This window comes from Asterias amurensis, chromosome 4, assembly GCF_032118995.1.
Source record: "Asterias amurensis chromosome 4, ASM3211899v1".
Lineage (NCBI taxonomy): Eukaryota > Metazoa > Echinodermata > Asteroidea > Forcipulatida > Asteriidae > Asterias > Asterias amurensis.
The window spans coordinates 1,190,468-1,202,661 of NC_092651.1; the positions used below are offsets into that span (position 1 = coordinate 1,190,468).

General features: G+C 36.2%; 1 protein-coding gene across 1 annotated transcript in view; it reads left to right on the forward strand.

The window, feature by feature from the left end:
• LOC139936154 (IgGFc-binding protein-like) overlaps positions 1 to 12,194 on the forward strand; it is a 103,255-nt gene that overhangs the window by 32,168 nt on the left and 58,893 nt on the right. The window contains exons 24-38 of the mRNA XM_071930900.1: positions 1,715 to 1,926; positions 2,541 to 2,712; positions 2,877 to 2,993; positions 4,380 to 4,594; positions 4,983 to 5,087; positions 5,282 to 5,422; positions 5,540 to 5,678; positions 6,652 to 6,831; positions 7,230 to 7,426; positions 8,269 to 8,443; positions 8,934 to 9,053; positions 9,890 to 10,101; positions 10,832 to 10,939; positions 11,145 to 11,300; positions 11,985 to 12,135. Of these exons, the coding sequence (XP_071787001.1) occupies positions 1,715 to 1,926; positions 2,541 to 2,712; positions 2,877 to 2,993; positions 4,380 to 4,594; positions 4,983 to 5,087; positions 5,282 to 5,422; positions 5,540 to 5,678; positions 6,652 to 6,831; positions 7,230 to 7,426; positions 8,269 to 8,443; positions 8,934 to 9,053; positions 9,890 to 10,101; positions 10,832 to 10,939; positions 11,145 to 11,300; positions 11,985 to 12,135 (2,400 nt within the window). The remainder of the gene's footprint in view (positions 1 to 1,714; positions 1,927 to 2,540; positions 2,713 to 2,876; positions 2,994 to 4,379; positions 4,595 to 4,982; positions 5,088 to 5,281; positions 5,423 to 5,539; positions 5,679 to 6,651; positions 6,832 to 7,229; positions 7,427 to 8,268; positions 8,444 to 8,933; positions 9,054 to 9,889; positions 10,102 to 10,831; positions 10,940 to 11,144; positions 11,301 to 11,984; positions 12,136 to 12,194) is intronic.

The window sequence follows — 12,194 nt, forward strand, 5'->3', positions numbered from 1 at the left end:
TCAACACACTTTGATTCCCATTCATAAATACCTTTTCGGTCAAAAAACATCAACACTTTTTGGTTAAAAGGTAAAATAAATGCAAAAATTATAACTGTTCAATGATTTCTTTCAACACAACACCCCCCTAGCTATGAGATGGTTAGGCCCTCGGGTAAACAACTCCTTATAAGGAGATGCTGTGGGTATCGCGTGATGTGGCACAACTGTTTCAGCCATTGCTCTCAACCAATAGGAATGAAGAAACTGTCTTATACGCACAGGTGCAAGCGCGCGTGTCACGCCCATGTTATAACACTTTTTTTATGGTGTTATATCATCCGTTCAAACAACACCTCGTGATGCCCTCTCGACCAATCAGAATGGATAAATTGTCTTAGGTATTTATGAATTTGATTTTAAACTTGAATATTGTTCTACTGTTGCATTAATCAAAATTACGAGTGTTGTAGTTGAGACCTGATAGTGTATGACCAAGACCGAGACCACAGGCTACCAAGACCAAATCCTGAGACCTACAACACTGGAAATTACTGACAAAATCAAGCAATTCACATGTTCTCTAGATTTTAATATTGGATGTCCCCTGAGGAATGGATTCATTTTAATATGATTTTACTATAATAATAGTATAATACATTTCTAAAGACATTTGAAGCTTGATGTAATTAAGTTATTATTATTTTTAATTGTACTGTTTATTAAGAATTTGATTATGTGACATAATTATCATATGCATTTTGTCATATCTGTTTGCATGCATTGTTCACTAAACATGAATAAAACAGGAAGTTGGTGTTGGGATTGTGCCTTTGATGATACAAGCATGGAATCTTGGGCACACAGTCACAGAGAAGATGTTTGTGCTCATAGCCATTGCAAATTTGTCATGTGAACAACTAATACATGGTATGCAGAATAAACAGGCAATTTTAAAATTGCTTGTTATGCCAATTAAACTCTGCGGTGGCCCAATGCCAAAATTTACTTCCTCATAACATACTCTGAATGCCCTGCTTTTATTGAAATTAAATCACGTCTTTGAAATGGTTTTGTTAAAGGTTATATTTGACTATCAATAGGACAGTGTATGTACATGCCTGTCACGGTCACTGATTAACAGACTGTTATTGACTGTCAAACAAACAGCTTAAACCCATTGTCAGAAATTCCCCCAAGCCTGTCTGAGTCCTTTACACCTTTATTACAATTAAATTTTTTTTCTCTTTAGGCATTTAGGTAGCTTAAAATATCTTCACATGTAAAATGGCTTGTGGGTCATTCCTTCATAAGTCAAGGCACTATTGGGTTCCTTGTTTTTTTTAACAAAATGGTAGAATATGTTATGCTGTTTGTGCACAAACAGAACACATTTGTTATCAATTCAGACTCAACTTCTTTGAATATGAAATGTGGTTCTGTTGGACAGAGAGGGGAAGGTATCCTGAAAAGGAAAGGGGGTAAAAAGACAGTTATTAAAACCTCAGAAAAGTTTGCCTTGCACAATATTAATGAATTTTTCCCAATTTAAATGCAACATTTCAAAACTTTGACAGAATAATCTCTCTCTGCTTTCACTAATACATTTCTTAAATGTATCAGAAATCTTTTCTACGTTTGAAAGATTGGCAATTTGTTTTTGTTTTGTTGTTAGTTATGTACAACACAGTGCAACATTTGGATTAATTTGTCCATTAACTTAATTTGTCTTTAGCTCTACGCTGCCCTGAACATTCTTCCTACAACCCCTGTATGACTGCTTGCCCATTGATGTGTGGTGAACCGGAACAACGACAGGATGATTTTATGTGTCCATTTCCATGCGTAGAAGGTTGTGAATGTGATGATGGACATGTACTTGATGGTAACCAGAGATGTGTTCCGGAGAACGGATGTGGATGCGTCAGTGAAGGAGTATACCACAGGGTATGATGTTTTTCCCCCTCATTTTTCCCTTCATTAAGTTTTTACTTGAATGAGGTCAACTAATGACATCTACCCAGATTATCGATGAGGGTAGTTTGAATGTTCTTCTACCAGCCAATTACAGGTCATCCTTTGTCCTTGATGAGGGTGCAGTTTGCTTGTGTGATATCTTCAGACTATTGTGTTTGATTTTGTAATGTGCTTTGTTATGTGTGTCTGTGTGTGCTCAGGTAGGTATACACATTCAGCAGTCTAGCTAGGCATACAAAAGTGTGCCAGGCTGACACGCTATTGACAAATTCCGACACTCTATTTTATTTTCCCGATATGCTATTGATACCTCATAATAATCATGAATGTTTTTCTTTGTATAATTTGCAATAAGAACTTCTTGTGTTTTTTCTTGTATGAAAAAATGGAAAATAGTTAACTGTCCTCGACGAGCGGGGACGTGACAAATTTTAGCCTTTAACTGTTTTTTGAGAATCCCATCCCTGAATTTGCCCAATTTTTCATTTGCCCAATCCCAGTTTATTTTACTCACTTTAATTAAAATAAAATACATTAATTGGTTTAAACATGAATATTTTAAAGATTTCTTTTCTTTCCTACAGGCCTCTGAGTTTTTCTATACTACTGACTGCGCCTTTGAATGTGAATGTTTAAGCAATACAGCAATGTGTGTGAGCTCATCCTGTCATGCTGAAAGTTTCTGTGGTGTAGCAGATAACCATTATGGATGTCATTGTAATGTTGGATACATAGGTGATGGCAAAGACTGTACAGGTGAGTAGGGAATGTGGGTTGAATCCAGGAGAAAACATTGAAAAAAACTTACTTGTGAAAAGGGAGAGCACACTTGTTTTTTTGCTGTGGGGAATGTTTCACATTTCACATTTATTGTTTTTAGTTAACTGGAAAAGACTGATTTGAAATGATTTTACCCTCAGTTGATCCGTGTGCCTCAAGTCCTTGTAACCACGGGCGATGTGTTTTAGATGAATCACGCTCTGGTGGATTTTACTGTCAATGCTTGAGAGGGACTCAGGGAAGATTCTGTGATGAAGGTAAATACACATTATGGCTACGCCTTAAAGGTATCGGACACTATCGGTAATTACTCAAAGTACCTGTTAGCATAAAACTTATCGTACTTGGTAACAAGCAATGGAGAGCTGTTGACAGTACAAAACATTACGAGAAACGGCTCCCTCTGAAGTACTGTAGTTTTCGAGAAAGAAGTAACTTTCCATGATTTTTATTTCAAGACCTCAAAATTAGATTTTGAGGTCCTGAAATCAAGCATCTAAAATCACACAACTTTGAGTGAGAAGTGTTTTTTCCTTCCATTATTATACCGCAACCTCAATGACCAATGGAGTTCAAATTTTCACTGGTTTGTTATTTTATGCATATGCTGAGATACACCAAATTGGAAGACTGGTCTTTGACAATTGCCAAAGGTGTCCAGTGCCGTTAAGAAAAAATAGTCTGAATTTTTACTGACTTGCTATTTACCATTGATAGTTTTTAACTGACTTATTGCTTTTTACCATTGATAGTATTTGACTGATTTAATGATTTTAACCATTGATAGTTTCTGACTAACTTTTTGCTATTTAACAGTGACAGTTTTTGACTGACTTGTTGCTTTTTACAATTGATAGTTTTGGACTGACCTATTGCTTTTTTAATTGATAGTTTTTAACTGAGTTATTGCTATTTACCACTGTTAGTTTTTGACTGACCTATTGAGCAATTAGCAATGGAGATGACACTTAGAAGTTATAGCATATAACATAGGAAACCAATTTATTTTTATATAATAGATGTTAAATTTCCAATGGGGATAAAGAGTATTAATTTTGGATTTTACCCATAAACCGATTTGTGCAAGCACTGTTTACTCAGCACTTTTCCGAGTCCTGTGAAAAAATATCACAAGCATATTACTTGGATGGGATTTGAACCCATGACCTTTGCAATTCTAGAGATTGCCCTGCCGTAAGCTAGAGGCAGTTTGAATCCCATGTTTTAGCAGCGGGTACCGCAACATCATAATAGATGTTAAATTTGCATCTGGGATAAAGAATATGCACAGAGTTATTCTCTTCATTTAAGATTGGAATTTTTTTGTTGTAAAAATCATTAAAGTTTGTAATGTTATCATGTTTTACTTATTTTAAATGGCCATAGTCCTTAGGCTGTTTACAATAAAAAAGATATTTTTGCGAATTTTCTAAAACCAGACTATGAGCTTGCTTTATCAGGATATACTTTGGTTGGTGTCAGCTTCATGCTTAGTATTATGTTGGTTTCATGTGCATACCAGTCAAACTCAAATTTTAACATTTCTTTCACATTCATGCATTAACCAAGGCATTCACATGCTTGCAGTTTGTGGGTAGCAAAGCAATAACTTGTCTCTTTTTATTTACTGAAATATTTACCAGGGAGAGGCCATTGCTATGCATATGGAGATCCTCATTATGAAACCTTTGATGGGAAAAAGTATGATTTCCAAGGCGACTGTAAGTATGTCATGTTGCAACCTTGTGATCCAACTGTTGTAACACCATTCAAAGTCATCGTAGATAATGAGATTAAACGAAGAGGTCGAAAGGGTGCATCTTCTACAGCAGCTGTCTATGTATATGTGTATGACTGGGTGAGTTATAAATGAAGATCTTTCTTATAATAACAATAATGGATTTATAAAGTGCACATTCTAAAATACATTACTCATGGCGCTTCGACAACGGATGATATTGATGTACAATTATTAAACGTCAGGAAATTTCATTGCTAAGAAGCTAGACACAGTATGCTTGTGAAAAGAGCAGCGTCTTCGGTTCTGCTTTGAAGGTTTCCAGAGCAACAATGATCCGGATGGAGTTTGGTATTCCAAACTTGATATTCCATGCCCACTGCTGATCCTTGCCATTTTATTACTTTCCATTTGAAGTATTACCAACAGACATAAACTTCACAATTTGACCACTTGTAACTTATGTTTGTTACCATATTAATGAATTATATTTGTGGTGTGCATTCAGGTGATTGGCATGAATAGAAAGACAAAAATTATGGTCAACGGTTCAAGTTTACGTCTCCCTTTGACACTCCCAGGTATTACGATTGTGAAACGAGGAAAGAATGTTGTAAGTACCACTCTCATTTATGTATCTATGGTTCTTAAAATTCTACTGTCATTTTCTTAATTATGTTGTCGCACTAAATAAGTGTTATTGCAGCATTTTTTTAAAATCAATATCTTGCGTTGTAGACTGGTGTTTAAATATCTCATGTCATCAGACAATTCATTTAAGCTGTTTATTCTCTTTATTAATGATAGGTCCTTAGCACAGACTTTGGTCTGGAAGTGAGATGGAATCGCAAAGCGGGATTAGATGTCTCAGTGCCTCTACTTTACCGCGATAACACTTGTGGGCTTGGAGGTAGCTGGGATGGCAATTCAGATAACGATTTTGAAGATGTAAGTTGTTTTTGTTGATGATATTCAAATATGGAAACTCACTCATTGGAGTTTACAATCATAACTGCAGTTTGCTTTACAATATATACTTAAACGACTTATTTTGTTGCAAAACAGTACGCGAGTGCGGAGCTGTTTGGAAACAGATGGAAAATAAATGATGAAGAATGTCCTGGAGAGCCAGAGCCACCTGAACTCAACTGTTCACCACTCAGTCTGGTAATCGTCCGGGATTTGTGCCAGGTTTTCTTCTTACGTAAGTTAAAATTCTTAAACACAGTTTGAGTGTGTTTCTATTAATTGCAATTAGACCATAGGATGATCACTAGAATTGTTCAAAACTGTAGCCCCCACTTTTGGACCATGCAATTTTTTGTACGTAGGTATGAAATAAAATACAGAAAATCCATTACTTGCTGTTGCTTGGCGAAAATCCTGCACCAAATCCCGAAAAGAAACAATTACGGCGACATATAGTGATCTAAAAATCCTCGAAAGCCTGCGTTGTGGGTGACGTCATTCGAAGCATTATTGTGTTTCGTTCCCACACTTGACCATTTAACATACAGTGTATTTCTTCAGTCGATTTACAGGCTCATTCGACAAAATTATAAGTAATCACACAAGCGCGAGTGGAATAATAAAAAATTAACACACGCACGCCGTAGCAACAAAAAACAAATGGCACCGTACTTGATGTTCAATCAATAAAAATCATGGGTTTTTGTTGTAGGCCTTTGCACGTTAATCGGACAGAAATGGGGAAAATTGACATCGTTCACATTAAACACTTGGAAAAGGTTCTTGCACTGCTGTGAACGATTGGTTAATAGTCAAATTCGGATTCAGTACCACTGAAAACCCTTGTGCGCCAAATTTCATGCGGTCCGGAGATGGGGACCACGGAACCCAAAAAATAGGCCCCTTTTCAATACCCATCCCATGGTCTAAATAGTTCAGCATTTGTTTATGTTTATAAAAAATCAGTGTTTTTTCTAACAAACAAATACATCGGTTCACTGTTGAAATTTCAACCATTTCAATTTAAAAACAGATAACAATTTCACATTATCAGAACTCAAAATACTCGACTGATATATAGGGAAACTAGGAAACATCTGTATATTTCTCATTTCTCCATGCTACGTAATCTTAAAGGAATTCATGACCTGTTCTTGAAATGAGCTACGGCTAAACTTTGAACTATTTCACCTTTCCTTTTAACCCAGGTGCATTTGAAAGATGTACATCACTTGGTCTTGCACAGATCTTCTATGATAGCTGTGTGTATGATCTGTGTGTAACATTTCCTGAGACAACCGACTTGTGTACAACTACTGCATTGTATGCAGATTTGTGTCATGAAAATGGTTTTGATGTAGACCTGTGGAGAACCAGACAGTTTTGCCGTGAGTACAACCAGGATAAATATAATCTTCTTCAAACTTGCCAATAAAAGTGCCAAACAATGGGTCTAAGACAAGCAATGTTTGAGGCTCTAGTACATGTTTGTAGGATGTTTTTGTGTTTTTGACAACAAACAATAAAACTCCCTTCTCTATAAAAACTTCTGGGGTTGATTTCACAAAGCTAGTCTTAACTTAGGACTAGTGTAGGACTCTAAAGGCTAGTCCTAATAACCTGTCCTAACTCGAGATAAGACTAATTAACTCTTTGTGGTGCTGCAACAGAAAATGATCTGTCTCCCCAGTTGTAATGAAATTTTTACTTCTTGAGGAAAATATTTATTTCCAAATCAAAAGAGAAAGTATTTTAGAAAGTAATCAACATATCTCTTATATTACAGCACTGGAATGTCCTGAACACTCAAGTTACACTCAGTGTGCCTCAGCCTGCCCAGGGATGTGTTTCCAACCTGAAGATCCAGCTTGCCCTCATATATGTGTTGAAGGTTGTGAGTGTGATGATGGCTTTCTTTACGATGGAGAAGAATGTGTACGGCAAGAAGAATGCGGATGTGAAGGACCTATGTCTTATTTAGAGGTTAGATTAATGATAATATGAATTTAGACTTATAACAGCAACTCTTCAGAAACAGATGAAGGCCCATACACAAAACAATAATAAAGGTGTCACAAAAGTTATGTTCCGCACAAGTGAAGAGAAAAATTATCAAAAAATTGAATTCCCTTGAGAAGATGTTTAATAAAAGGTGTTGTTCGATGTAGTGTGGCAGGGAACTAAAGCATCGTTAATGGTTGTTGGTAAATCGTTTCCACTTGCCATATTTCCTGCCCAACATATAATATGAATAAACTAAAACCAGTATTCAAAAGTTTCTCAAAGACTTTAAGATTTTCAATGGAATTGCCCTTCTCAAAGATGAAATTCCAGGCTTGCACTTTAAGGATGGCTTGAGTACAAACTCGGTCATTCTACATTATAGATATAAAGCAACAAAATGAAGAAAAGAGCTGTCACTTTATGAACTACTTGATGAAGTGATCTAGATTGTATGATTTTGGTTTATTGTTGGTTGTGCCTTTTGTATTTCAGGATGGTCAGGTTGAAGTATTTTGTGTTCTGCCTCATCTTTCTCCTCTAGGACCCTGGTTCGAATCCCACCAGGGGCACTATGTGGATTAGGTTTTCAGTCCCTACCTGACTTTGTGGAACTTCCCTGGAATTAATCTCTTGGGTTTTCCTCCCATCTAAGACTGAACCTTCCTTCCAATTGTCTTCTCTCCATTGTGTTCTTTGCTAGTGTAGTGATTAAGTTTCGATCTTTGAGAGTCTTTGGCTCCATAACTATAGGACCATTGAAATGAAATTTCTATGTTTTAATTAATGTCTTTATTAATTCTTCTGGATATTATCTTGGCCAGCCTGGGGAAACGTATGTCAGTTTGGACTGTGGACAGCGTTGTACATGTAATGGACAAAATGAAACAGTCTGTGAGGATATTTCCTGTGCTGTCAATGCAATATGTGAAGTACAAGATGGAGAGCTTGGCTGTTACTGTAATGATGGTTTCTATCAATCTGAAGAGGAATGTCTACGTGAGTAACTCATTTCTTTATCAATTGACACACTTTATCCACCACGTTATACGACAAATATAGCAACATGTATCCGTATTGTACTCAACAATAACAACTAAAATTTAATCAATAACAACACTTAGTTGACAGAAATATTTTTTATTTCTACTTGTCAATTAATTATTCTCTCGTATGCTATTTTAAAATTATCTTAATATTATGTACTCTCAGAAACATAATAGTTAATACCTTTAACAGTGATGATATTTTATCTGAATTCAGACGTTCTTTTTTACAATGTATAAAGAAATCCTGCTCTTTGATCTACTCCTCTAGTGCTGCAGACACTGCTCCCATAGGTTCCTTGGAATCTATAACTCTAGGGTTACCAAAAGGGGGAAATGTCATCATTTCAACACACCCTTGAATTTGTATTCAAGTCTCAGACTTGTTTTGTTTGCAATGACTCTCAACCCTGCTTTAATTCATTTGATGTTATTTGATTCAGCGGACCCATGCGATAGTGGTGAAGAGCATTGCTCAGGGAATGGTAAATGTGTCAGTCATGGTGACGGAACATTCCATTGTGAATGCAACCAAGGCTGGTCTGGTGAAGCATGTGATGATGGTGAGTACCTTCAATCAATCAATCAATCAATCAATCAATCAATATTTTGTGTATGAATAAAGTGTTTGCTTTGAAAAGTAAGAAAAAAAAGTCAATCAATCAATCAATCAATCAATCAATCAATCAATCAATCAATCAATCAATCAATCAATCAATCAATCAATCAATCAATCAATCAATCAATCAATCAATCAATCAATCAATCAATCAATCAATCAATCAATCAATCAATTAATCAATTAATCAATCAATCAATCATGTCATGATTTCGCTTGGGGACCATAATTATAGCCTTGTTTGATATACATGCGTATGAACAGGTATGTATATGTACATGTACTTTGCATAGAAATAGGCAAGTAGGGCAACTTTGAGTGGAGCCTGAAGGCAAGTCAAAACTATTGTATTTCAAATTTTTCTATATTGTGGAGAAAACGTATAAGGGTAAATTTTCACCGAAGTTCGTTGCCAGGTCACATGATCCATAAGGTCAAATTCAAGGTCTAAGTAGAGGTCAAAAGGTTATCATACTTAAACATGTTCCTACAAAAAAAGAAGAAGACATATTTGGAAAGCTTACACAATTTCCTTTCCAAAGACACCAATTTCAACCAATTTGACCCAAAGGTTACCGAGTTATGGTCGCTTGAATGTCAGAGGTCAGGCGCATTTTGACCGAAATCCACAAGAAAGAGCATCCTGTAGCGCGAAAACCGTTTAGCTTGTTGAGCCACGATTACCCCATAAACCAAATTTGAGCAAATTTGAAGAGGGTAGGGTTTAACCCATTGGGTGATTTGACATGGAATGATCCAGATATACTGTTTTGTTCTCAGGTATTGGAGTCTGCACTGCATATGGTGATCCACACTACTCGTCGTTCGATAACAAGAAATTTGACTTCCAAGGGAGATGTCGTTACATTCTAGCAGAGAGTGCTAAAAAAAGTACTCTACCTGGTTTCAAGGTCATTGTGAAACATTTCTCTCCTAGTTTCAACTCGAGGGTTACTTATACTGATGAAGTAACTGTCCATGTGTCTGGTTTGGTAAGTCAAATATCTCCTTCCTGTTATTCAAACAAAGCTTTGCAATAAATTGTTTCTATATTTGTCAAATAACAAGTCATTTTGTACAAAAGAGAAATAATACAGGAAACAGTATAAAACCAAATACATTTAATTATGAACAAACAATGAGTATGAAGGCTGTTCAGGTAAGCTTGGTCTTGTAAGGAGGAACTGTGGACAAACATGTACATACCATTGACAATAGAAAACAACTTGGCAGACCAGTATACAGTTAAGAAAAGACTTGGGCCCAATTTCATAGAGCTGCTTCTCAGCACTAAAAATAGCTAAGAAATGACAACATTTTGCTTACCAGAATGACAAGAGTACCAGCCAAAATAACATTTAACACCTTTACTATTTGTGGCTGGTGTCCTGCTACTTTTTGCTGAAGCAGCTCTATAAAGTTGGGCTCTGAATGCAACTGAAGCTAAACACTTAAGTCAAGAAGAATCAATGCTAAAAGGAAAAAGAAGTAATAGTTACTCATGGAAGCTGGGGGTCAGGACTTTTTTTAATATAGCATAGAATACCCCAAAAAATTACTTGTTCATTTCTATTCCCTTATTGCTTGGTTTATTTGAAATTATTTTAAACCTGTTTTCTACATAAACTGTTCGTAGCTTTTTTTGCAGAAGATGAAAGTTTTTTTTTTGTATCTTGACTTAACCAATTTATCTTACTGTTCTTGCTTTATTTGTACATGTAGGTGATTGAGCTCCTTCAAGACAAGGAGGTTCGAGTGAATGGTATGGTTGTCAATCCACCTGCTCACCCAGCACCGGAAGTGTCTATCGAGATCTCCGGCAAACGTGTGGTATGTACACAAGATTGGGGCTACCAATTAGTAATGGAATTGTTTCATTGAAATCAAAAGCCTTTGACCATGTGTTAAGGTAACTGATCAATTGAAAAGGATAGTTTCCACCAACATAAAATATGTCTTCTGATTTATATTAAAAATAAGTTTTCTTTATAAAATAGTGTAAATTATGATATAATTTTTGCATTTGTGATTGCAGATTGTTACAACAAATTTCACTCTAGTTGTAGCATGGGATGGTGAAAATTCTGTTGGAGTTAGCATCTCAGCCATGTACTTCAATCAAACTCAGGGTCTGTGTGGTACATACGATGGAGACCAAACTACTGACTTCAAGACACCAGACGGTGAAATTGTAAGCATGCTTTTTGTCTTTAAGCTGATGTGACTCAAGATAAAATAGATATCTGACAATCCAAGAAACAATTATTTGTTATAAGAATAAACTATAAATAATAGTAAACTTGCTAGTACAACCATATAATAATTCTCTTTTGAGGGAGTAATGGCTCTGAATATTTATTACTCGGAGAATGCCCAAACGGTTTGTAGCTCAATCTCAAAAAAAAAACTATGATTTTAAAATGTCACAAATATTCCTATAAGTCTTAGATGAATACTTGGAATGTTGTGGCCGATCAGATAGGAGCACCGGACTCATACTCTGGTGTTTGTGATCAGCACCTTTTGAATCCCTGTGTGACACTTATGTTCTTGTGTTCTTAAGCAAGACACTTAACTACGATCGCTTTGTCCTTCAGATGGGACGTAAAGCTGCATGTCCTGTGTGTTGTATTACGCACCTAAAATACCCCAGTGCTTTTGATAAAAAGAGAAGGGGTTGGCTTGGCTGGATATTGTGCCACAGCACCCTGAAAACCATAACTAAACATGGTTCTATGTAAAAGGAGTGGGCCTCATACTTTAAAAAGTAGCTCCACATACCTTGCAGGAAATACTGAATGTTTAAGCGACACTGAATGATGAGAATGAGCACTATTTAAGAAACCACTATTATTATTGTAATTTGTTAATACAGGTTGATGGTGAGGGTGAGTTTGGTAACCGCTGGGTTTACGGTGATTGTGACACAATGGAACCTCCGGGTGGGTATAAGCCATGTGAAGAAGCTACAGAGGCTAACGTAGAAATGGCTGAACATCTCTGTGGAATCATTAGCGATGAGGATGGTAAGTGAAAGGAATGGAGCCATCAGATTATTAACAGGGTCCAATTCCATACAGCCTGT